The sequence below is a fragment of the Opisthocomus hoazin genome, chromosome 1 (genome assembly GCF_030867145.1).
Source record: "Opisthocomus hoazin isolate bOpiHoa1 chromosome 1, bOpiHoa1.hap1, whole genome shotgun sequence".
Taxonomy (NCBI): domain Eukaryota; kingdom Metazoa; phylum Chordata; class Aves; order Opisthocomiformes; family Opisthocomidae; genus Opisthocomus; species Opisthocomus hoazin.
Genome location: NC_134414.1, coordinates 149,864,775 through 149,891,552, shown reverse-complemented (window position 1 = coordinate 149,891,552; position 26,778 = coordinate 149,864,775). Strand labels below are relative to the sequence as shown.

The window sequence follows — 26,778 nt, the reverse complement described above, 5'->3', positions numbered from 1 at the left end:
TCCTGTGCTGTGCCAACCATCAGTGTAAAAAGCAAAGCCCCTTACCTTGAAAACAAGACCACTAAAGACATTTTGCACAGACATTCAGACAACTGCAGCAAAGCACTACAGTCTGAAGACAGTGGGTTGGTTTAGGTTGCAGTAGGGTCAGGGGAGGTTCTTGCAAGCAGTAGGATAGACTGGGATCTCCACCCCTTGCTGCAATTATAAAGGCACTAACACTTGAGGAAGGAGCCAGGGAGGAGCTGGAGGGCCAAATCCTTTCTTCTGGAGTGCTTGGTGAGGAATGTTGCAGAGTTGTTAAAAGAGTAGGCAATGAATTGTTTCTTGGGAAGGGGGCTTATCTATTTCTTCTGTCTCACAGTGAGAACAATGTGGCTGAAGTTTATTTTGACTATTCTTCTCCTGCATGTAACAGCTGCAAAGCAACCTGAGCCGTAAGAACTACCATATTATTGCTAATAGTATTCATGATAAGGCTTTAAAGACAGTGCTAATTAGTGCCACTACATTTACTTTAAATATTAAATACTGCCATGTCTCATCTTTTCTATCTGGAGAGCTAAGTTAAACTGGAATGTGGATAGCAAGTGAATGGTTCTCATTTAATACAAAGCAGACCTTCTGCCTGTTGCAGAACTTCCATAGAAGTTGACATGTGTGTTCAGAAAAGACAATAGCAGCAGTAACAGCAGTGTGCTTTGCTAAAAGCAGGTGGGTCCAGGACTCAGATAATGGGCAAAAGGGCAAGGGTGAGGGGTGCTAGCAGAGCTATGTGGGGAACCCAGGGCTGGGCTAGTTGGGAGCTGCAGGGCAGGAGTAAGGGGCGCTGGCAGAGTGTCTGATGTTTAAACTAATCAGTAGGTACTGAATAATAACAATACTTTGTATTTGTTTTGTCCTGTTGAGGTTGTTTTTCCTTTCTCTATGATGTGATCACTTTGATGTTTGGATCTCACAGGCAATATGTCCTGATGGTGCCTGCTGTCCTCCAAACTGACTCTCCAGGTCAGGTTTGCCTGCAGTTCCTTAACCTCAACGAGACCATATCTGTCAGAGTCATCCTAGAATATGGTGCTGTTAACACTACTATTTTTGAGAAAACCATGACAGCAAGCAATGGTCTACAGTGCTTCAACTTCACGGTAAATTAATTTTAATTTATGCCCCAGTGGAAAAGAAATGTAAGGAGGGACAAGAAAATTAGAGCAGAGAGCACAGGAGAGGAATAAGCAATGGAAGAAATAAGACTTGTTAAAGGAAAAAGGAAGCAGAGGAGTGATATATAGTAATAGACAAGAAGGCATTTTTAATAGACGTAAGAAATCAGAAAGGTCCAAGAAAGGTGATGGAAGATCATGAAGGTGATGGAAGTGAGATGGGTGTCTCTTTGAAGGAGCCCAGGCCACAGGTATATCTGTTCGACAGATTCTGGATCAAACAACTTCTAGACTAGCAATCTCCCTTTGTTTTTCTGTTTCCTCACAGATTCCTCCTGTCGGTTCTGCCCCATTGGCTTTCATTTCCTTCTCTGCCAAGGGCACTAAAGTCAGCCTAGAAGAGCGGCGGTCAGTAATGATATGGAACACCGAGAGCATTGTTTTTGTGCAGACAGACAAACCCATCTACAAACCAGCACAGAATGGTGAATATCTATTTTATGACATGTCCCTTAGAAAGCAGTTTCTTCAGACAGAATTCCTCTGCTTAGTGTTTTTCAGATTGTGCTACAGCCTAGGCAGTTTCTTCAGAGTTTCTGTTTAAACCATTAGAAGTATTTGCTGTGGAGCTCAGAGAGAGTCATCTTCATGATGGCAGGAGACCATCATCCCATGGTCTGTATTATTTTCTCCCCTCCTCCCAGCTGAAAAAAAGGGGAGCGTTTATTGTTGCTGTTTCATTACTGGTGACTGGCCAAGATAGTGGAAAGAGGTGATTAGATCACTACTTACATGCTCCCACAGTCTTCTGTCTGTGATGCTGGTCACCGTCAAAGACAGTCTAAAGACCAAGACTCAAATCCATTCTTTTAAAATGACTTGTAAATTCAAAAGACAAAATCCTACTATTTACATTCTGGGTTCTGAGGTTTTGGACTTTATATTTTCATGTTGTAGTTATACCTGCACTTATGCTACTCCCCTATCCATACTTCTCATCTGGCCATTGAACAGAGCTTCATGTATGCAAAGAATCATTTACCCAGACCTATTCCTTAATTCACTTCTAGGCTTTAAGACTTCTAGCACACAGCTAGAACCCTGCAGAAAACACTGTGAGAATACTTCTTTCCAGACGTCAGCCAAATAACAGAGCAATTAGACTGGATCAGCTATACTTTAATTAGGGATGAGTTCTATCTACATATGTACATAGCATGAAGGAAAGCTTACCAAACAGAATTTGGTACCACCAAAGCGTCCCACAAACATGGCTTGATTATTTGTCACATTGCTTGGTTTTGAGGTGGGGAAGCAGTAGACAAAATCAAATGATGTAAAGGTAATGCTTTGAAAGGACATTTTTGAAATTTGTTTTTATGCTTTTCCTTGTGCAGTAATTCATTGTTCTCCTTTCAGTTTTTCTCTTGCAAAGAAAAAAGAAAGTAAGGCAAAAACATGTACAAGATGGGAACAAACTGAAAAACAAGAATTACGCTGCATTAAGAAAAACTAGCACTTCACCTAGTTCTGTTAATATCTGTAACATTCATATGTTCAAAGCACCAAACCCTGCTTTAGAGATGGGGAAATGAAGAGGAACAAATTTGCCTACATCATGCAGACAGCCACTGAAAGAGTTATGGCTGTCACTTCAGAATGCCTGACCCACACAGCAGTTCTTATTCATCCGGTCATCCCCTTTCTCTAAGGTTAAGCAAACTTTCATGAAAGAGTGTGAGAACTTGATGCTGGGGAAAAGTCCCCTCGGCAAAGTCTGTGTAGGATTCTTTTACCTTCAGATGCATTTTATTACGGGCATCCTCTGCAAGTGGGACTGTTAGAAGATGCAATGAAACTGGATGAATGCAAAACATCATGCTCAGCCAAATAAACTGCAGTTAATGCTAACACCCTGTTCCTTGTCTTTCCAGTGATGTTTCGTGTTGTTGCCCTGGATTTCAATTTTAAACCTGTTCAAGAGATGGTGAGTGACCAGTAATATTCCCCTGTATTTAAAATTGCTGGGAGGCAAACTCTTCTCAAATTTTAAATGAACAGTTTCTGCAGATAAAATGAGATATTGCAGAGATCAAACGCCAAAGAATTAATGTGATTTCCTAACCACGTGCTCTAATCCACCCTCACTTTAGAGTCACAGGGAAGAGTGCGAGTGTGCAGCAGGTTGGATTCCCGACACAACCACTCGTGCCGTTGCTGGGAGAGAGGGTCAGAAAACCCTCCACTGGGTTGCTGCAGGCATCACTTTAGCTCTGACTAGAGACCCTGCTGTTCAGTCTCCCGCTATTACTGTTTAGCAATTGTTGCTACAAAAACTGGGAAGTCATCCACCTAGTACTTTACTTTGCTCATTTTAGAAATGGGGAAATGAAAATGAAAATTTTTAACCACAATTGTTCATCTCACCAGAGGCACTCTGTTCATTATCAGCAAGCTGTCTTCGTGTTCATAGTACATAAGCCAAGAGACAGAAGGGTCTTTACTGTCCTCCTTTCGCGGGGTTGTAATGCAGAAGACAGCACAGTGTTACTGAAAGAGCCGGTGCTAATAAGCAGAGTGAGGACGTAAGAACCCCAAATCATGGCTTACATGCACCTCTACAATTTACTCAGCTGCTCTGGGGCTGCACTAAATCCAGTATGATCAGAAACTGCCTCAACATTCTTATTTCATCTCCTCCCTTTATATACTCTTCTTGAAGTAAAATTGCTATTAGACTGATTAAAATAAGGGATGAGGATCTCTGATTACTGGTATTATATTGATTATTGGTTAAACATTTCTCACAGTCCTGGGAGAAATTAATTTGTGTTTGTTCAGCCACATAATTTCTTGTCCCACTTTGTTTTTTCCTCTTTCAGTACCCCTTGATTGCAGTTCAGGTAAGAGATTTTTTTCTCTTTGTGCTGTTTTATGCATATAAAAATAAAATGTAAGGCACATGTGCTTACATCTGTTTGCATGTGTCCACACACTGCCAAATCCTGCTCCTGAGTACACTGGCAACAATTAACAGAAACTTCATATAATCCCAGGACGCTGTTCAAGCTTTACTAACACAGAAAGCATACCTATATTCACCTCAGCAGTCAAAAGTTGTACTGTTCTTATGCCTGCCTTTGACTGCCCTCCACCTCTTCCAGTTTGCTAAACTTATTTTGGGGTGTGTCTTTTCCTAACTCAAGCGCTGCTGAAAACTATGAGCAAGCATAGGCTGTGGGTATAATTACTAGCAATGTTAGTGCTTCCATGGCATTTTGTGGCGGTTTTCAAAATAGCAATTGCAGTTCATGTCTAGACAGCATTCTTGCAAGTTTTCGTGCTACACTGTGAAGCTGGGTGACTTGACTTTGTTTGCAGTGAAGCATACATATTTGGAGATCTACATGCATTTTTCTGCAGTTAGTGCTTTAAACAGTTCAATGAAATGTTGTGAATGAGTTTTCTTCTAGCATAAAATATACCCAGAGGCAAATCACACCTCAACGAATGCAGAAGAAATGCTTCCTTCCTCCTGCCAGAAGCTGAGAAACGCTGGGTTTGCTAAAGACCAAGATTTGTGTGGGATAAGCTCAGCTGAAGGGGAAGCACACAGAAGGAGGGATTTTTCCTTCTCTCCCTCCTTGACACAAAACTAGAGCAACATATACTAAAGAGCAGGGAAGAGTAGTATCGTGCAACTTCCCCTGACGACTGAGACTAACCCATAGTCTGGCTGAGGATGCCTAAATCTGAGATCAACAGATGAGGACCTAGCAACATTAATAATCATCGTACTATGGCATAATTTATCTCAATGCACAAACATTAAGCGACTTCCCCAAAGAGCTAAAGCAACTGGCCCTATTTTCTTCTTTGTTTCTAGTTTTGTGTGCTAGTAGCAGAAGATTTCCAAGGTAAACAAACTGTGAGTCCATATTCTTTTTTCTTCAGGATCCACGGGGTAACAGGATCTTTCAGTGGCAAAATGTGACATCGGAGACGAACATTATCCAGATTGAATTCCCACTAACTGAAGAGCCAATCCTGGGGAATTACAAAATTATCGTAACAAAGAAGTCAGGAGATAAAACCAATCACTCATTCCTGCTGGAGGAATACGGTAAATGCTACCTATTGTATTTATTTGGAGTAGAAAACTTTATTAGAGATGAACACCTATCGATCAACCCTTTTGATTGCTAAAACTTCAAACAGCTTCAATTAGGTGTCATTAAGAACTGGGCCAAGGCTCTGCAAGGCATCTAGATGTCACAGGACTCACCTTAGAAGTCCTTACTTCTCTTCAAAGCTTCGCAGAAATACTTTAGCGAGCCTTCAAAGGTCAGACCACTTCTTGACCATTTTGGCACCCCATCTCTACAATCCAGTTCCATCTGTGACTAACACTGATAATATCCTCATTTTCTCTTTCATCTTAGGAGGGCCTGCCATTTGATAATGTGCCAGTATTGTTTTCTTTCTATTCTTTGTGCTAGTGTTGCCAAAATTTGATGTCACAGTCACTGCACCGGAAAGCCTTACAGTCCTGGATTCGGAGTTCACAGTGAAAGTCTGTGCAGTGTAAGTATCAGGTGCAGAGTGGTTAGGAAATACGCTGAAGAGCAAGAACTTCCCAAGCACTGGGGAAAGAGACAGGGCTGAGCTTTCATTTACTTGTGTGTTCATCTCATTTTATTGTATGACTGTTCTCTTCTAACTGGTGTTTAGTGGGTTGAATAAATCTTTAGAGAGGTCCCTTGCTGAGGTAGGATGTGTCCACTCCCCATAACCCACTTCAGAGAGAGATCTTCATACAGCAGAGCACCATTAAATTCTAGAAGGGGTCTTAGGGTTCCAGCTGTCTTTAACTCCACCTCCAAGCTTAGCCCCTAAGAAGGACCTTTCTTACTCTATTACCAAGATTTCATAATTTAGAATCCAGGGTTGAAATTGTGATCCCCTTGCAGGTATGAGGAGTTTTGATTTGATTTCAGTGAGTCTAGAACTCCAGTCTAAGCTGAAGAGCGAAGACAACAGTCATAATTTGTTTGGTAGCCATATCTGTCCATCATGATTAGAGGTATTTATTTTTACATTCAAGGTGTGGTTTTGCTTCATGGGTTTAGGGGTGAAATAGAACTCATTAATATTTCAGCTTCTGAGTTGTATTATCTTTTTTAACAGCAGGAGAATCAGGAAAAAGCCTGTGAAACTATTCCATTCTCTGGCTTCCCAGGTCACTGTTCATCCTGGGTCTCTTCCTGCATATGTTAGCATGTCAATTTTTCAAGCATCAGCTCATGGACCTATTTCATCTTCCCCCAGGTACACTTATGGCCAGCCTGTTGAAGCAAAAGTCCAGCTCAGCGTGTGCAGGGATTTTGATTCTTATGGGAAGTGCAAGAGAAGCCCAGTTTGTCAATCATTTACCAAAGATGTATGATACATAATTATTATTCCTCTTTGTGCTTGCCCTCTCTCCTGTGTTCTTGCTTCTCTCCCTTTGCTCGTCACACTTTGCTTTCTCTCCTTGATGCTTCACTTCACTCTACTCATCTATTTGCTTAGATAACTAGCTAGGAAATCATGGGACCTCATTTCTCTTCTTGGTTTCCTACAGGCCTGAAGAAGGACTGACATGTTGATTCTTCATGACTGAGTTTCCCATATGAAAAGTACAGAAAGTGATGTCTCCACCAGTCCTTTATAAATCATGTTAAAAATAGTGGGAAAAGACTTCACTCACTAAAGGAGGGTCCTGTGTATTGCCAGCATCCTTTGAAAGCTGTGATCCTCCGTAACAGGATTTGTTTTCTTCCTTTTCCAGCTGGAGACAGAGGGTTGTCTCTCCCAGATTTTCAGCTCCAACATCTTCGAGCTAAATCGCACTGGTTACGTGAGAAATCTTGATGTGAAAGCCATAGTCACAGAGAAAGGAACAGGTAATCCCTTCTAGACAGTCAGAAACAGCAGCAGTGGTGTGGTCAAAAAAGAGTAGGAGATATTCAGCCTCTGCCTGCTGAGTACAAGGTTGTCTTCCTGAAGAAGATCCATTTTTATAAGTACAGCGACCATCTCTAGGCAAACACTAACTCTGGTGAAGCTATATCCAAGACAAAGTATATCCTCCTTTGACCCTGGACATGTCTTACAGGCCTGCAACTTACAGCTACTCAGTCTATTTTCATAACTCGAGTGATGAGCAGTATACTGTTTGAGAACATGGATCGCCACTACAGAAGAGGAATTCCTTACTTTGGACAGGTAAGCAAGGGCATAGAGAGCTTGTATTGAAGACGATTGACAGGCAATCACATGATAACAGTGATGAGAACATTTAGGGCACGGTTTGGGGTGAGGGGTGATCTCCCTAATCTTCTTTTTTTACATAGAGAGTTCTACTGGTAATTCTGAATACCGAAGAGTATTCGTTTATTCTGCATTTGATTCTGCCAGAAATACTTTGAATCAACAGTCCATTAACTAGCATTTTTCTAACTTGCATTTTAAGCTTGATGTGAATCACTGTCTCTCCCATCAGAATTTACCATCATATGCCAGCCAGAGATGAATAAAAACACAGGATGATGAAGGAAGAAAGAGTGAAAGGAATTTAAGAAAAAAATCAAGGAAATAACAACAGTTTCTGTCTCAAAAAGATTTCTTATGACTTTGTTTCATGACAAATCTCATATAACTCTGTCAGTGGTTTAAAGGGTAGGGTTAAATCTCTCTCTTTCCGTCAGCTTTTTTCAGTGAGGAAAGGATGAGGGGAAGTCTTAGCAGTAGCACTGAAAGGAGAGAATAGATTGCCTTACAAGGATTTCTTTTCCCCTCTGGAAGATGTCTATACAACTTTCTTACTTGCTTCCTGCTCCTGCTCTGTTCTTCAGATTGCTGTGCACCTTACCACCTCTTACTAGAGGATGGGGGTCAACAGGCTCCCTGGGGTTATGTGCCACAGTCAGTTCCTCAAACATACACATTCTCTCACACATTAGAGTTAAACATGCTGAAAGACACGTGGTAGGAGGCTGCGATGTCACATCTCAGAGACAAAGCTGCTGGTGATGGCTTCAGGCAGCTTCTTTGCTTCTGTGCGAAGAAAAAAAAAAACATTGAAGATCATATCAGGGGAACTATTATCTGGAAGCCACTGATATTCACCGTTTCTCAAAATGCAGCAGATCCCAGTCCCTGTCCGGGTGCCATCACACGCCATTCACGGTCCTTCCCTGCACTGTGAAACATCTGTTGCTGGCCATATGTTGTACACCTTTACTTCTGTTGCATTTAGTCCTGCTGAAGTCAACATTTCCCTGAATACTTTAAGTTCTGTATCATTATTTTTGTTTCAGAAGCCTTATGTCTCCATGCTGTTTCTGGACAGTGAGGACAGTCAGTCTCTTAAGCTCATATTTAATACATTATTATTTCTACCATCCTTTTCTGAAAAAAACTCAAAATGAATGCTCAGCTCTAGCAACCTAGAATTCACCTAATGATTCATTATTTTTTATGCATTTGTTTAACATATAAACAGCAGAGACAGTGTCAACAGAATCAGAAAAGTGTTCAAAACAAAGATCTGGAGAAAAGGCCTTCCGACACTGAAAGTATCGGCAGCAACTCTCAAGACTAAGAAAGTTAAACTATATCTTTAAACTGGAAATGTGTAGTCAGTCAGAAGGGACTGCCCAGGAAATAGATGAGACATAAGAAATTCTTGCTCCACAGAAGGACGTTATCAATGATATAGCAGATGCTGAGGAAGCTCCTGTTCCAGACCTCATAAGATAGCTGAGATAGCTGCAGAGATGAAGAGAGACGTTTCATATCTTAAGTATTGCTTTGAAGGGAGAAGAATTCTGCTGTGTGGAGAGCAAAGAAGTGCAAAACATTAGTATCTACATACAGAAGGATAACTTGCTGAGCATGTCTTGCATTCTCTTCTACAGATCAAGCTGGTAGACAAAGACAACTCTCCTATTTCCAATGAGGTTATTCAGCTATTTGTCAATAACAAGAACACAGACAACTTCACCACTGATGAAAATGGCATTGCAGAGTTTAGTATTGACACATCTGAAATGTTTGATCCTGAGATCAGTCTGAAAGTGAGTACGAAACCAAGCTAAACAGAGACAGAGAGGTGGCTGCTCTGAAACTGAAGCCGAAAAGGATGGGGTTTGAATTTTGGTAATAAAAATGTGCTTGCTCTGCTCTAGAGCTCTCAAAAATTACTAAAAAAGAAGTGAGGAAAACATTTCAGTTGTTACAGTGCAATGGTTTGCTGCAAGGCTGCTGCTTTTTCCTTACCAGTTTGGCTTTAGATGCAGTTCTTCAATGTATGCATTGTGTGAACCAGTCATTCTGATGTCAGTATGTGATAATGATTTCCATAGTGACATATGTTTATTTTCCTTTTCTTCCCTACTACCTCTCCTGATCAGGCAACTTATAAAACCAGTCACCAGTGCCACACTGAAGGTTGGATAGAGCCTTCCTACCCCGATGCAACTCTCTCCATCCAGCGTTTCTACTCCTGGACTAACAGTTTTGTGAGGATTGAGCCTTTGTGGAAAGATCTAAGCTGTGGGCAGAAGAGGGTGATCACTGTGCACTATGTTTTGAACACAGAAGGATACAAGAGCATCAACACCCTGAATTTCTACTATGTGGTGAGTGTGCGGTTCTTGCATGGTTTGCTGAAAGGATTTGACCGGGGAGCTATCTGGCAGTCCATCCACTGCAATTACAGCAGCGAGTGCTCTTCTAGCTTTTGGACTATCAGTCAGCACTATGGTAAACAACCCATGAACAGAAACAGCACTGAGGTGGTTTGGCAAAGCTACCCACTCAAGGAAAAACGACACCCATTTCTGGCCACGTTACCCTATTTCGTAGCAAGGAACCACCTTCATAACGTCTCAGGCCAGGGTTGTTGTCTGTTCCCTTCAAGAAACTCTTTATGGTATTCTCTGCCTCCCCTTCCTCTTCCTTCTGGTTCCTGACCAGTGAAAAGGGCCCCAGCAGGAGGAGCAGCAATGGCAGAATCCAGCATGCCCTAAGGCTGATGTTTAAGCATTTGAAGCCATCTCAATTTACATGCCTTGTCCTGTTGATGTGCATTGAACTTGATTGCTGCTTTCTCCCTCCAACCTCTGCCAACCCATAAATGTGTTGGTCTTTTCCGCACAGGGCATGGCAAAAGGCAAGATTGTCCTTACAGGGGAAATTGAAGTCAATATCCAAGCTGGTGAGTTAAGTTGCCAATCCTTGTTTCTGCATTAAAAAACAAAAAACAAAAAACAAAAAGGGGGGGGGGCAAAAAAACCCCCACAAGACGGATGATTGAACTGAGGACCAAGGCAAGACCTCCCGGATGTACACAGCAGCTGTTGGGAGGGCTGTATCTCTCTCCATCCATGCATGTGTGCATGATACTAGCACTACCACTGAGATCATTTGATATGAGTCATGAAGTAGTGTCCTGCAAAGATCTTCCCAAAGGGAATGCAGAGTGTCTGGCTTAGCAGCCTATCTGAATCTGGCCACATGTTCAAACCCACAATAAATCTGAGAGCATCTGGATGTAAACCCAGGCATGCCACCTCCTGGAAAAGCCAGGATTTTTCGGTTTATCCTCAAAGTACAGGTTGCTCCACTGCCTGATACAGCTACATGCCAGCTGAGGAAGGCTACTACTACAGCAGACCTATGTGCTTCTCTCCTTATTGGTCCCTTCCTCTCTTCTAACAGACCAAAATGGCACTTTCACCATCCCGCTTGTGGTCAATGAGAAAATGGCTCCAGCCCTTCGGTTGCTGGTATATACCTTACACCCCGCCAAGGAGCTGGTGGCAGACAGTGTCCGATTTCCAGTTGAGAAGTGTTTCAAAAACAAGGTGAGAGGCACTAAGATATGGCAAGTCTTACCTGCTCTCAGATAAATACAAATTCTTTGCGCATACATTCACAAAATATTTCCAGGTTGTTTGGTTTTTTTGGTTTTTTTTTTTTCCTTTTTTCCTTGTAACTCTCCTCTAACCAATGCCTCCTGGCATTACCGTCAAAAGGTAAATCCTCTTTCAACACTGAAAACTACTTTTCAGGAAGCCCACACTACCCCCTGATGCTTCCTGCCTCTCTTGAACTGTATTAGTGTCTTATTTAGATTAGACTGTCTGTTTTTTAGCATAGCAAACACACATTAGTCTTCTCCCACTTCATTATTTAATCTAATTTTTTACACTTTTTTGTTGAAAAACACAATTTGTGTTCACCAGAATGAAGTATATATAGGAAAGCAAGCAAAAATTACAGTCTGGGGTTTAAGTTTTCCCTCCATTCTTTTTGCACTGAAACATTTTGATTCATGATTTTAAAATCAGATTTCACCTTTAAGGTCTTTTTAATCTTCAGTTCTTCTGATTTTTCGAATTTTCAGCTGAAAATCATGAAACATTAGGAGAGGGCACAACAAATGATGTTAAGTAAACTGATGTGGTCTTCCCCTCCTACTTTCTCCCTCTTACCTAACACAAGTGTAAAACAGATTTTGCTCTGAATAGATTCAAAACAGAATCTGCTCTATATTTCTAAAGGTGAGCCATGGACTGAGCAAAAACATGATTTGCATGATTTGCAGTCTGTGTCACAATAAGATTTGATTTGATAACGGCAGCGACAAAATCACACTTTATTTTAAATCACTTGAGGTAGGCTTCATTTAAGCTATCACAGCACTAAATGTGCTTATTGCCTAAGCGGAGGCTTACAGTGCCTCGCACTACAGCAGAGGCCTGGTCATCAGAGGCAGCGAAGACCAGGCATCCTTCTCCAGGCAGACTATCTGTGCTTTAACAGAAAAGCCTTCTGCTTGCCTGCTTGCCCTCCATTCACACACACAAACCCAGGCGCGACCCCGAGAAGAAGGGATTAGCCATACCAACATCTGTTTGATAAATTTCAGGTCCAGTTGCAATTCTCTGAAAAGCAGATGCGCTCAGCTTCCAATGTCAGTTTAGTCATTGAAGCTGCTGCCAACTCCTTCTGTGCTGTGAGGGCAGTGGATCAGAGCGTGCTGCTCCTCAAGTCTGAGACAGAGCTGTCTGCAGAAACGGTAAGCTTCCTGAATCATAGAATCATCTCAGCTGGAAAAGACCTCTAAGATCATTAAGTCCAACCGTCAACCCATCACCACCATGCCTACTAAACTGTGTCCTGAAGAGCCATATCTACATGTTTTTTTTAACACCTCCAGGGATGGTGACTCCACCACTTCCCTGGGAAGCCTGTTTCAATGCTTTACAACTCTTTCAGTAAAGAATGTTTTCCTAATATCCAATCTAAACCTCCCCTGATGCAACTTGAGGCTGTAAATGTATAGACATGGCACTTCAGGACATAAATGCATTGCCTCCTTCCACTGCAGCACTGGTCCCTCCTCCTACGTTACAGTGTCTCTCCACCTGAGACTGTTAGACTGTGTTAAACTTCTACCGCTCTCTGCATGTGAGGGTCATAAACCACCTACAAGAGGCAATAGACAGCTCTTGTTTCGCAGTAGTTGGAAGCACTCTTTTGTGGGGGATTTATTTTAACTGGTGACTGGTCACTGGCAGCATGATTCTCTGGTGTGTCAGCCACTGTTCCCAGTTTTGTGTGATCAGCAAATGTACTGAGGGTACACTCTGCCTCATCACCCAGATCATAAATGAAGATATGTGAGAGCATTGGACCCAGTATTGATCCCTGGGATACACCACTAGTTGTTGGCCTCCAACTAGACTTTGTGTCACTGATCACAACCCTCTGGGTCCAGACATTCAGCCAGTTTTCAATCCAGGAAACAGAGCATTGTTTCAAACAGGCCAACATCTCAAGTCTGGCAATTTGCAGCACGGGACAGTGTAATCAGAATTGATCTCTACACACACACAGGTTTTGTATTTTCTTCCCCCTCACAGATATACAGCATGCATCCCCTGCAAGACTTTCAAGGCTACATCTTCAATGGACTCAATTTAGAAGATGACCCCCAAGACCCTTGTGTCTCATCTGACAACATCTTTCACAAAGGCTTGTATTACACACCTGTAACGTCCGGATTAGGCCCAGATGTATATCAATTCCTCAGGGTAAGTGTCTTGTACATTACTTCGATCTGTAGAAGTGAGTTTCCACTTAAGTAGCTTGAGATATTTCTACAAATGACACTGTTAGTAAAACTCATACACGACAAACTCTCCCCGTGGACATCTATTCTCAATTGACTCTGATGACTACTGTGATTTTCCAGTATGCACAAAGCTCCCAGAAGTCTCTGTGTAGATGTGTCTGGGCATCTGTATGGTGGAAAGACAGTAAGAGGAAAAAGGGAGGAATGAAATAAGCTTCAGCTGCAGTATAGTTGTGGCTAATACCAAAATGTGTTTTTTACAGGATATGGGCATGAAATTTTTTACCAACTCGAAGATTCGGCAACCAGTTGTCTGTACTAGTGAGATTGTAAGACCTCTGCCATATTTCTTCAATGCAGGATTCATGGCTTCTACACACCATGTCAAATCATCAGGTAATATAGGAGACAGGAAAGAGATTTTATTTTTCTCCTTAAATGAAGTGGTATTCATGTGACATGGACATGGACAGTACTCATGAATCACATTGGTATTGATATTGAATATCAGTTGGGCACAGAATGAGATGGCTTAGGATAACAGTCAATGCCCAGAAAAGTCTTTTAGGTCTACACTTCTGATTCATGTCCAGTTTCATCCTGGGAAGTGTTGGCAATCGATAGAGTGTCACACAAAGCTAACACTGTTGACACCAATTCCCTTCTGACCAGAGCTTGTTTGAAAAGACAGTGTGATAGGGTGGACAAGCAAACAGATCAAAGAGCCAAGTGACCGGAGTTCTAGTCCTAGGTCTTTGGCTCATATCTGCAGATGGAAACACTTCAAGTCATATTTTCTTTCTCTGTGATACCAGGTTATACATAACTCAGAGATACATTAGTAACACTAATTAATATTTGTGTGGCATTACCGATAGTCTCTGTTAGAAAGAAATGGGCGAACAGTAGTCATCCTTCATACTGGCCCATGCGTATTAAAACCTGTACTTTCTAGGAGTCTTCGTTATACTAACCAGGTCTGACTAAATTCCCATTATCTCTTAGCAACTGAAATTGCTAGAGAGGAACGTGGGAAAAGACTTATCCTTGAGACTATTCGGGAATTCTTCCCTGAAACTTGGATTTGGGATATAGTCCTAATTAAGTGAGTACTGCCTCTTCTCTCTCTTTGCCTTGCTTTGAAGAGTTACTGCATATGTCCCCTGATGTCCTGCAAGGTGGCAATTCCTTGCACCTTTCCTTTTGGCATAGCAGGCCTAGCTTTTTCAGTCATTACCTACCCTTCTCTTTTCCATAATAACATTACCCTGTCTCCAAAGACAACTATTCCCACAATGTGTGTAACATGAGTTATATTCCATCCCAAGAAGAGGGAAACCTCTGTTTAAAATTTGGTTCTGCAAAACAAGAATTCTGAATTTTCTTTCCAAACTCAGTGAAATGATGGGCAGAGGAACTTTCAAATGGGCTTTTCTCAAAAGGTTTGGGTGATAAGTTCTGGAGGGACTTGGATGTGGGATTTCTGCAGATAGAATATGGGTAGTGCTGATTTTCAAAAGCCATTGCTTCTACTGAGAAGGAAGGTATATGAAACTTCACCTTTCTAAACTCATCCTTTATCTATTCCCATCAGCTCTACTGGAAAAGCCAGCATCTCATACACCATCCCTGACACCATCACCGAATGGAAGGCCAGTGCCTTCTGTGTGGAAGAGTTGGCTGGATTTGGTATGTCTGTGCCTGCCACCCTGACAGCCTTCCAGCCTTTCTTTGTGGATTTGACCCTGCCTTATTCTGTCATCCGAGGAGAAGATTTCCTGCTTAGAGCCAATGTCTTCAACTACCTTGGCCACTGCATTAAGGTATGTGCTTTTGCCCACATCTACCCCACCTCCATAGAAGCTGCAGCCTTTGTAGTCTGAAAGAAAAAAAAAAAAAAGAAAAAAAAGATTGGTGTAGATGACTGGATCTGTCCCAGCTCTGCACTGATGTACTGCTCATTCTCTCTGAAGACAGCTTATCCAGGCTGGATTTGTCTTCCTAAGCCACTACAAAGCAGAGAGAGGTCTGTGTAAACCGTGACTAGTATGGGTGTATAAGCAACTGTCTAATCTAGAGGTCCATAAAGGAAGGAAACAAGTACTTTGCAGAGTATTATTTACCATCCACAGTCATGCAAGCCATCAATGGTTTTAGTGAGGTCTTTTCTTTAGGGATTTAGGGATATATGTGAAAATGTGAAGAAGTGAAGGGCTTGTGCTGGCCAAACAGAAGAAAGTGGGAAGACCAAGAAGTGGAAAGCAGACAACCCCTTCTTCTCTGAGGCAAAAGTTCCCAGAAGGACCAAGACAGGGAGCATATCAGTCCAGTACTTGTGCTGCAGAGTCTCTGTTCAGCCAGATGCTCTATTACTCCCAGACACTGGGGGACTATACTCCCAATATTCAGTACTTTCCAGGAAAAAATGCCTCAAAGACCACAGGTGCACTGCACCTCTGCATGGAATGAGCTTACATGGTGGCTAAATGATGCCTGAAGCAAGAAAACCACAGATCTTCTGTTTGGCTTCTTGTTTGTTACATTGTATCTAGGAAACCTGAAAAAAGAGGAAGGTGTAGAGTCTAGATTTCTTCTGATTGATTTGAATGCTGAAAATCACCTCTCCAGTCTCACAAGGAGATCACCACCAAAGGAAGAAAAACCAAGACAAAGATTAGAAATGTTTTTCTCCAAGCTCTGCTGATGGTTTGACCTAACAAAAAAAAAAAGGCCCAGGGTTTCAAACATCCTAGAAAAAATTATCTCCCTTATTGAGGCATTCATCTCTTCATTTTATTTTTCAAGTATTCCTACAACAACAGAAGAAGAAACACTGATCAGTGGTTTCCTCTGCAAGTCAGTTTAAAGCCATTAGCACCAGGTCAAATGAACATAACTCCATATCTTAATCAGGAATCAGATGTATGCATAGGATATTTAACATCGCAATGGATAGTGTCATGAGACACAAAAGGGAATACTGTTCAGCTTACATCTGATGGATGATTCATCTAACACCATCATCCCAGGCCTTAAATCTGTTCTACACTGTTAACACTGGGCATAAACAAAGACTACCTCATCCTCCTCTAACAATAAAGTATCATTTGCCTATGGTACAAAACCTTCATCCCACCACACTCTTCTTTCTGTTCTCAGATTAATGTTTTACTGTCAGATTCCACTGATTATCAGTCCAAACTCATCTCCCCAGAGGACGATGGATGTGTATGTGCCAAGCAAAGAAAGACCTATGTCTGGAATATTTTCCCCAAAGAAATCAGTAAGTGCCTTTGAATCTACCTGGTTTTCTGTCCTGAGACTGATACTAATAAATTTATACCTCATCTGAAAAAAATGTTCATCTTCCAACCTGAAGAACTTGGTCTACCACTGATCTCTCCAGCTGTCTGGGCTAAAGAGCTCCTCTACAGCTACAGTGTGTTTATCATTCCCATTTTCAGAGATCAGCTCTCTTCCCATATCTCACCTAGAGTGACTAACCATTCACTATGTTGCACTACTTAATAACTGTAGATATTCACTCTTAGGTGAAATTTCTTACTTTGACCATCACTCTGCATGATAGATGTCCATTTTTTTTCTCCTTTTCTCCTACTATTTCAGGTAATGTAGTATTCAGCATTACTGCAGAGACCGAGGATGATGGACCTTGTGGAGACAAAGCGCCTAGGAACGTCAGTATTGACTACAGGGACACTCAGATCAGAACACTGTTGGTTGAGGTACTGCTGATAGCTCTTACTGTTTACCCTGTGCTCCCTTCCATGAGAAAAGAAAAATGCAGCAAAAATACCAAAAGCAAGTAAAAGTTTTTCAGTATTCCTAAAGAACTCCTGATTTGGCTCCATCTTCATCTGGCTGGGACAGGGGCTGGCTGTTCAATTTAAGACCAAGTCCACTCCCATCTGATGTCCTCTTCCATGAGGATCAGTGGGTGTTGGTAAGTGCACATCTCCCTCATGCATAGGAGAAACTGGAAATGAGGGACTTCATCTGATGGGAACTCCCTTTTAGTAGCAGCCACATGAAGTATGAACTGGTACACTGTTGCTTCAATCCATCTGACTTATGATGCAGGAGGATGGGGCAGGGGCTGGCTCTTCTGTCATTGCATTTCTTCTGCATGCTTTGTTCTCATCCACTACGCTTGTCTTTTCTTTCCATCGCCATGCAGCCTGAAGGTGTCAGAAGGGAAAAGACCCAAAACTCCCTCATCTGTACAAAAGGTAAGGGTCTTACGTACTGCTATCCTGAGAGGAACTGAAAGGAAGGTTGGAGTTTACACCCTTTCCTGCAATGCTGGCTAATGCTGTCTCTCCCCCTTTCCTCAGAGGTGCCCAAAAGGCAGCTAGCGTGAGTGCTTACAGCTCAATTCCTTGTGCGATCTGGTACATGTCATTTTGGCAGTGTCTGTGCTGCAGTCCAAAGTGCTCCAAATGCTGAAGGACAGCTGCTATGGAGCTACCAAACAGAGATGGCCTTTTTGTGCAAAATTTATTCTGCATTTCATGCACTCGTGTTTGACTGCTGTCCTCTGTTCCAAAGATAACTGCAGCTTGCATCTTTCCACTCTTAGTGAGAATGGGAAAGAGAATGCAACGTTCCCTTCCACACCATCTCGGTGCTGATGGCAAACAGTTTCCAATGTTTCCTGGAAGCTCCCCCTAAAACAGGCACAAGCAGACCTGACCGTCACCAACCAGCTCTTCCCAGTGTCTCACCAAAGAAATCCCCAGGGTTCACAGACGCTACAGCCTGGAAGCACCAGCCTTACCCTGTGCAACTGATTTCTGTTGAGCAATGATATTTACTGCACACTTTGGTCTGTTTTTCACAATTTTGGTTTTGCTGTGCTCCTCCTCTCTTGATGATCTTAGAGACAGCTCTAAGTTTCTGTCTGTTGTTGTCTCTTGTGTGCAATTTTGCACTGTGCAGTTTCTACCAGGAGCATTTCACTGCTATAACCATTGTTCCTATACAAATGACCTCAACACACTTAATATTTTTCTCCACAGATGATGTTGTTACTCAAGATGTTGCTCTAGATCTACCTACAAATGTGGTGGAAGCATCAGCCAGAGCTTCCTTTTCTGTTGTTGGTAAATACAAAATTAATAAAATATAAAAAGAAAGAAAAAGTAAAAAAATATAATATGAAAGCTTTGTCAGGATTCAAGATATGAGTTTCCAGTCTTTGTGTGGCAAACTTCTAAGCAAAGAGACCGATTCTAATTTTCTCCAGCAATGCCCTTCGCTGCACCAGAGAAAGGAATTTTCTAAATATTGGTTCCATCCTTCTTCAGTTTTCTGATTAAATTTATTGCATTTGAAAGTTTTGCTCTGAAGTAGCACAGTTCTGAGTTATGCCCTCAGCCAGGCTCGTGTCAGTAAGACTTTTTTCCACTCGCCTGCAAATCAGAGATGCTATTGGAATCTTGCCAGTCTTTTTCTGGAAAGGACCTGGATTTGGTTACATGACTCCTGGTCATAGAATCTTTGCTTTGTAATGTTGGTGGTTGCAGGTCGTTCCAGAAATCCCTTTCTGGGTCTGTGCTATCTTTCCTAAAATAACAATTTAAAAGTGGTCCATGATACATCTGCATAAACAATGTTCCTTTTCAGCATTAGTTGTTAATTGTGCAATACATGGTTCACTGCAGCATATCTGGGCTGTTCCCCTTCCCTCCTCTAGAAACAGGAGTTTCCTAGAAGTTCTTCTTTTCATTTCTAATAAGAACTATCTGCTTGAAGGGGCACTAAAATAGGTAGTGTTTCCTGTGCTGGCAATTTAAACTATGTAGGGAGAGGCAGGGAAGGGATTTCTTTGTTGACTGCGAAGCAGAACAGAACAAATCAATCACTCAGCACTGAGAACTTCATGCTTGTTGGAAATCTCAGTGGTATCAGATAGGTTTGCAACCCCAGCTAGGCTCTCCCTGACTCTGCCTACTGAATGGAAATTATTGTTTATTTCGGTGGCTGTGAGTTGTACTAATCCCACCAGCATCTCCTCTCCCCCAGGTGACATCATGGGCACTGCCATGCAGAATGTGCACCAGCTCCTCCAGATGCCCTTCGGCTGCGGGGAGCAGAACATGGTCCTGTTTGCACCCAACATCTACGTCCTGGACTATCTGAACAAGACAGGGCAGCTGAGTGAGGAGGTCAAATCCAAGGCCGTCGGATATTTAGTGAGCGGTGAGAGTTTTGTACTTCCTTTACGATGCATGCTGAAATTCCCCTTGAGACCCAGAGAGCAGAAGCAGCAGCACGGCTATCCTAGCAGTGTGACACTGCTGCTGTAGTGCTACTCAGCGACCCAAGGGACTACCCTGATCAAGACATTTGCCGTCTTTGCTTTATCTTTTTCTTTCCTTATCCTATTTTGCTGAGACTCAACTGTCATGTTTCCTTTCAGGTTCTGTCTTTCAGTCCCTTTCTCCTCCTCCACCCAGACACAGCATGTATCCTAATCCTGTTAGCTTAGTTACAGCACAGAGCTGATACTGCTCTGCCTATTCTGTAACTCTGTTTCTGCAGAAAAAGATGTTCCATGCTTCCATCAAAGCTCCCTCGGGGCTCTCCCACTACCTGGTAGATATATCTTGCCTTTCCGTGCTTTCCCACTGTAGTTTCAGATAAATCAGATAATAAACAGAATAGGGTTTGTTTTTTTTTAAATTAGGGAACGTTTGCTCCTCCGTATTGTTGCAGGCTACCAGAAGCAGCTGTCATACAAACATCCCGACGGGTCCTACAGCATTTTTGGCACCAGAGATAAAGAAGGAAACACCTGGTGAGTGACTGGGAGCAGGAATGACTCAGAGATTAATCTGCATTTAGTTCATTCAGTGCAGGTAAAAGGCATCTTCACTAGCTGAATCAGATGTGTAGAGCTGGCTAGGACTGGGACTCTGTAGGTGCTATGAAAAATGGCTCTCCACTCCCTGCCAGGTGGAGTGCGCAGACAGAAGGTGATCCCTAAAGACCCAGGTGACTTTTTGATTTGAAGTCCTGCTGTGTCCCACTAAACCCCACCCACTGCAGTGGTCTGTAGCCAGGATCAGCCCCAGAGTGTGTTGGACACCTTTCCGGTGTCCCATCTAGCTACTGTTCCTTTAACTCCCATCTCCTGGAGTAGCACACAAAGAACAAGGAAGCCACCAATATGTTGGCTGTAACTCTTCATCATCATGCCTAGCACGAATGGAAAGGGTGACTTCTTCTGTTCCTGTTTCCAAGGCTCATCTCACAGCTTCATCTTTCCTTGCAGGCTCACTGCCTTTGTGTACAAATCATTTGCACAAGCTAGTCACTTCATTTATATTGATGACAATGTCCAGGCTCAAACTCTGATGTGGCTGGCAAGCAAACAGAAGCCGGATGGCTGCTTCCGAAGTGTTGGGAAACTCTTCAACAACGCCTTGAAGGTGGTAGAGAATTACTTCTTGGTCAAATTTACACTCTTATCAAGAACACGCTATCCCACTACTGTCAAAAACTATACTTCATTCCAAACGTCTGTCTTTTGCCAAGGGCTAACTCTCCACACCTTACAATGACTATTTTGAGCTCAGTCAGCTTCCCCACACTCTATTTTACATCTTATGAGCACCTGAGACAGGGTTAAAGGACTGTAATCTTGAGGGAGTGATGTTTTTTGAAGTGATAGCAGCAGGCTTTTCTTGATTTAAGAGCCATCCTTGCTATGTGCATGCTCTGCTTCTTTGTGGACTGCCTCCAGAGCTGGCTATGCTCTCACAGCTGCGATATGGCAGTTCATATTTAAACGCTTCTCACTCATGCCATTCACTGAAAATTCCTCTCTGCATGTTCTTTTCAGGGAGGAGTAGATGACGAGCTGTCACTTTCTGCCTACATCACCATTGCCATGCTAGAAGCTGGGCACTCTGGCTCGGTAAGGAGACCTTCCATTGCTGGTATTCAGCTGGTATTGGTCCTAAGTTGTTGACTTGGCTCCAGCATCTGCTACAAATTGTGTAGGTAGTAAGGACAGAGAAAGAGAGGGAGACCAAGCTCCCAGGGAATGTGACCCTTCTCTGTATATGCACTAGTTGCTGTGATAGAGAAGTTCACGATCTCTATACCTCTTAAACCACCAGTGTTCAAGCAGAAATTGTACAGACCTCAGTGGGATTAGATCTGCTATCTGAGAGACCCAAGACATTTAGTGACACATTTTATTTTCTGATGATAAAACTTAATAGGTAGTAACCCATACACTACAGCTTAGCCTTAAACATGGCTCAGTCAAGAAAGTAAATTATTGCAGGTAAATCCATGAAGTCTACAAATGGAACTAAAAGCTATGTTGGAAAAGCAAAGATCCGTCAGAGTGAAAAGCCGATGTGTGCTTTTTAAAAAGTGGCTAGTACAAAGGAGACTACAGAGGAGATGTTGGACTTCAGTGTAGGAGTTTCACTGCTTCTAATTCATCATATCCTTTCTGAGGACCTTCCTGATTACTGCATTAGTGAGCACACAGAGTCAAACTAGGAAACATTTTTTACTTGGTGTAAACCTACTCCAACTCCACAGAATTGAATTAAAATTACGCCAGAGTCACTGAGGATAGAGAATACTGGGTTGGTTTTGTTCAAGACAACAGACTCTTGACCATAGCAGTACAGAGTGAATTATTATCACACAGGTAAGCAGAAGAAATTAGCTGTGAAAGAAACAGAACAGTCTTCTGTTTATACACTGACGTCTTCAGGAATACACTGAAAATCTACTTGATTTGTCTGATGGCTCCTCTGAAATCCCTCCTTAAAGAATTCTGTATTCTCTCTCCTGAAGTTGCTATACAAACTGAAGTCCCATTCTCACTGCTGTGACAGCGACAGGATGAAGAAGGGGCTTAAAGAAAATAAATGTTCAGACAGGTGAAGAGTACTGTTCTGAATTAGACCCATATGGTTTTCTGATTTGTTTGTGGGGTTTTTTTTTTTGTTTTTTTTTTTTAAGTACCCTGTAGTCCGAAATGCCTTTTTTTGTCTGGAGACTGCATCTGAGAAGAATATCAGTGATGTTTACACTCAGGCACTCATGGCCTATGCTTTCTGCTTAGCTGGCAAGGCAGAAAAATGTGAATCATTCCTTGGAGAGCTACAAAAATCAGCAAAGGAAGCTGGTGAGTTTCAGCCATTTTGGGAACTGGGAAGAGGGAACGGCTCTTCCTGAAGGTGCACGGTCTAACCTTGACAATACTGAGAGTATGGGCACATGAACCAACCTCCACAAATAGTCTGTGGAGTTAATTTACAGCATATCTGTCACTCTGTAGAGAACACTTGTGAGAAAGAGGCCAGGACCCAGTATGTCTCTGAGGCAGCATAGGGCAGTGACACCCCTAATCCATCCTGGTTGCTACTCACCCTCTCTTTGTTCATTCAGATGGTTCACTGCACTGGGAGCAGGAGGAGAGGTCTCCATCAGAAAAATCTCCCTCCTTCCTTGACCATGCCCCATCAGCTGAAGTTGAGGTCACCAGTTACGTGCTGTGTGCATTGCTCTGCAAACCCAACCAGAATCAAAAGGATCTCACAAAGGCCTCGGGGATTGTGCAGTGGATCATCCGGCAACAGAATCCCTATGGAGGTTTCTCTTCCACCCAGGTGCCAAAACTCCCTTCCACTCCCCAGTCAGTCCTAGGAACTGGGACACTGGTTCAGGATGCCAGTGGGGCTTTGACTACCTAGTCCTATTTCTCTCTTGTATCTGCTGTCTCAAACACACAGAGACCAAGCCTTTCTCTTAGAGAAGCCAAAATACTTCTTTTTTTTTTCCCCCTCTTCTTGACTACGGAAAGGTTAAAGCCACATAAGAGTAATTTGACTAGCAACAAATTCAGATATTTGTGTCAGGGATGAGCCCGGAAAACACTAAGTCCCAGCTGTTATATGACCAAGAAGTGCTCTGTAGTTCCCTAGAAAACACGTGCGTCACCACCATGAAAAACTCTAGAAGTGTGCCCTAGTGCTCAGATTTTCTGTTCTGAGAGCTTCGTACGAGTAGAGAGATTTTTTCTACCATAAAACATACATGCCAGAAAGAAAACTGTGATTCTGTGAAATGGCTCCTTATATAGGAGAACCCTGAAATTATGCACAAATTCAGGGTTTCTTTAGCCAGGATGAAGTGACTGTGCTTCATATTGGAACTGTGACTTTGACCTCCTCTGCACCGGTCATGCTGTATAGCTAATGGTCTTTTATTATTTTCTTTTCCTTCAGGACACAGTCATTGCTCTTCAAGCCCTCGCTGCTTACGGTGAGGCCACCTACATTTCTGTTACACAAAATTTAGTCAAGATCACTTCCAAAAAGCCCTTCGAGAAGGTATTTATTGTCAACAATGAGAACAGGCTTCTGCTGCAACAGACTCCCCTTCCTGAGGTCCCTGGGAAATACAGCCTAACAGTGAACGGCAGCGGATGCGTACTTATGCAAGTAAGCGTCTGCTCTCCTCTTCACTGTGTCTTACATTCTTCATACAATACAGTAATGTTTTTGATGATTCTCCATCTGATTTCTCTTTATTTTTCCTCATTATTTGATTTCCCTAAACTATTTAAATATTCTTTTCCCCAGCCCACATTCTGGCTCCTGTGGAGTCACAGCATGGTAAAAAAGAGTCCTTTCTGATCAGCAACTTGTTTTTCTCTGGGAGGTGACTCTGGGTACAAGCACCTTCATTGTTACAGACCAAAAATCTGATGTGTTCGTCACTGACATAAAACCAAGAGCAACATTGCCAGGAAACTTCATGAAGTCTGACATTTGTTTTTTTACAATGCAAAGAAAAACCCTTGGCATGCTCAAACAAAAGGGTTTTTTCCTCTTCCAGACAGCACTGAGATACAACATTCACCTTCCAGAGGGGGCCTTTGGATTTTCGCTCTCAGTACGGATATCAAATGCTTCCTGTCCACTGGATCAACCAGCAAAATTTGATATTGTCCTTGTAAGCAGGTAACGTGCCATCAACAAACCAGCTGCACAGGGGACAAAACACACAGAGAAGAGTGCTGTGTGTTTTCAGTTCTGCTTACAAAGTCAAGAACCATGAGCTAATCAATGTGTTGATGATATTGGTAGGACACAATAGCCCGGAAGACCTTGTGATACAGGCAATAACTGACAGCGTTAGCACTTAGCACATATTTGGCCTCTCCATACTAGGGGCCTCCCCAGTGTCTCCCACCTGAGCCAGTCAGCAGGTGCATGTGATTCCCTCCAGGCTCCCAGCGCTGTACGAGGCCAGGAGCTGAGAGCTGAGGTTTGTTTCCCCAGGTACGGTCCAGGCTGATGGGGGCCCCTCTTGTTTCAGTTACATGGGGAAGCGCAGCAGCTCCAACATGGTCATCATCGATGTGAAGATGCTCTCTGGCTTTGTTCCTGTTAAGTCTTCCCTGGATAAGGTAAGCTATAAGAGCAAGATTAAATGAGTCACCCCAGGGACAGAGAACTGATCATGATGAAAAACAGAGGCCTGGTTAAGAAGCCTTCACCCACAAACCCTGCGAGGCATTTGCATGGCTGCACTGCCTGCATTACTGGGTGGAAGGAATGCCCTGCAGGGAGCTACAAGCACACAGACCTCCCCACATTAAAAACTAGGAGGGGTTCCCGTCAGAGCCTGACCAGCTGGCAGCTGCAACTGGGAGCTGGAACTGCCCAGGTAGGGGAAGGGTGGGAAATCTGCCAGACTGGTTCTGAAACCTGTACGCCATCGGAGGCAGGCAGTATCCCCAAAATGAACTGCAGAGCCTCTCACGCACTTGGGAAGTGCTCATACCCCCCACTAAGTCAAGTGGTAATTTTTGCCCACTCCCCTTCATCTATTCAGCAACATTTGGGCTCTAAAAATCAGCTGCCAGCCCTTGATACCTGGCTAGAAACAGAATTGATCCCATAGCCAGGCAGTGCTGGTGTCTAAGGTAGCACTTGCTTTTTAATTGTAAACATATATATCAGTTTATCTCCATTTCCTTGTTTTAAAGCTCATTGACGGCCATACAGTGATGCAAGTAGAAAACAAGAAAAACCATGTTCTTCTTTATCTGGAAAATGTAAGTTCTGATCACTGTCTATTCGATTTAGACAAAGGGCAAAACCAGGATGTAATAGATGCACCTACAGAGTGGTTACAGCTTCAAACTGATGCCTGCCCTACTAGGAACTAGAAATAAGTTAACCAAAAAAGCAGATAGAAATTAATCAAAATTCTGTCTTCTTTCAGTCAACAGCAGATAAACACCAGAAAAGCGATTCCCATGTTTGTGTCCCCCCTTGGCAGGCTTCTTGTAAACCTCAGTCCTTCCAACAGGACATGAAACATGCTCTGATCTCCTCCAGAAAGATATTCTTTCTCTTACACTAGTTCATTCCCAAGTGTAATCTAATCCCTGGATCAGGCTTTACATAGTAAAAGTACACTTGCTTAGGGCCCTGCAGAACTATCTACCAGCAGAAGCCAATATCCCAATGATGTACATTGATTCCCAGATTCTTGGTGGCATGTAATGTTCATGTCTGAAATGGGAGAGGTTGGAATGCCAGACTTTATCATCCTGATCATTGAGAGGTCCTGGAGAATTAAGCTCAGTCCTTTGCGACAGGTTTTCCCTCTCTGGCAATGGTATGCATAGTAACTACAGAATCCAGTCATACAAGTAGGATAGGAAACCTACAGTTCTTCACTGCATTTCACTTTGGACTCTCCAAGCATATTTCTGATCCCAGTTTGGCAGGCAGAAAATGGATATCTGACACCTGTATGCATGGCGTCAGTGACATGTGGAATATACAATTGACCACCTTCCCCCCTGGTCTGCTCCAGATGGTGTTATACAAATAAAAAGACTTATGTGATTCCCATTCTTCCATTCTCAGATCTCGCAGAAGAAAAGGAAAGAAATCACTTTCTCAGTTGAACAGGACTTTGTAGTGACTCATACCAAGCCAGCTCCTGTGCAGATCTATGATTACTATGAAACAGGTAGGTCTTTGATTTTAACCAGTATGAAGTTTGAGGGAGGGACAGGAACAGAAGAAACACTGCTTGCATTAAGGGAAACCCAGAACCAGCACTCCTGAAACAAACACTCCTCCGGACTCTATCAGGATCTGGATCTAGTGCCAGGGGAGAGACTCATTTCACTTTAGTGAGGTTGGTCTCATGCCCAAGGTGACAAGTGGGCATGACTGGAAAGTTACAAAAAATGCATGTGCCAGAAGAAAGGAGATTTCAAGGTCCTCCAGGGAAAGGCACGGGAAGTGGTCTCCAGGCTAACAGGAACATTTCTGTCCTTCTTTTCCAGAGGAGTATGCTGTTGCTCAGTATACGTCACCTTGCAAAGAGGCTGTTGCAGAAACAGACTAA

General features: G+C 42.8%; 1 protein-coding gene across 1 annotated transcript; it reads left to right on the top strand.

Annotated features, from left to right (window-relative positions):
- The first annotated feature begins 315 nt into the window (after positions 1-315).
- LOC104336111 (ovostatin) lies at positions 316-26,778 on the top strand. Its single transcript, XM_009941925.2, has 35 exons — positions 316-437; positions 962-1,145; positions 1,489-1,645; positions 3,095-3,147; positions 4,043-4,063; positions 5,115-5,283; positions 5,660-5,744; positions 6,489-6,600; positions 6,991-7,105; positions 7,318-7,427; positions 9,122-9,280; positions 9,617-9,844; positions 10,365-10,422; positions 10,926-11,071; positions 12,139-12,288; positions 13,136-13,306; positions 13,611-13,743; positions 14,353-14,452; positions 14,942-15,170; positions 16,507-16,630; positions 16,975-17,093; positions 17,546-17,597; positions 18,387-18,470; positions 19,393-19,569; positions 20,086-20,167; positions 20,645-20,801; positions 21,215-21,289; positions 22,360-22,525; positions 22,789-23,009; positions 23,628-23,843; positions 24,241-24,365; positions 24,724-24,814; positions 25,397-25,465; positions 26,289-26,394; positions 26,717-26,778. The coding sequence occupies exons 1-35, from the start codon at positions 316-318 to the stop codon at positions 26,776-26,778; spliced, it is 4,428 nt and encodes a 1,475-aa protein (XP_009940227.2).

What these genes read in the sequence shown, in the direction of transcription:
- LOC104336111 (XM_009941925.2), top strand. Translation starts at nt 316, where the DNA reads ATGAATTGTTTCTTGGGAAGGGGGCTTATCTATTTCTTCTGTCTCACA. An exon ending in TCTTCAACAACGCCTTGAAG is followed by an intron (nt 20,802 to 21,214) that starts GTGGTAGAGAAT and finishes TGTTCTTTTCAG; the next exon opens with GGAGGAGTAGATGACGAGCT. An exon ending in GATATTGTCCTTGTAAGCAG is followed by an intron (nt 24,366 to 24,723) that starts GTAACGTGCCAT and finishes CTCTTGTTTCAG; the next exon opens with TTACATGGGGAAGCGCAGCA.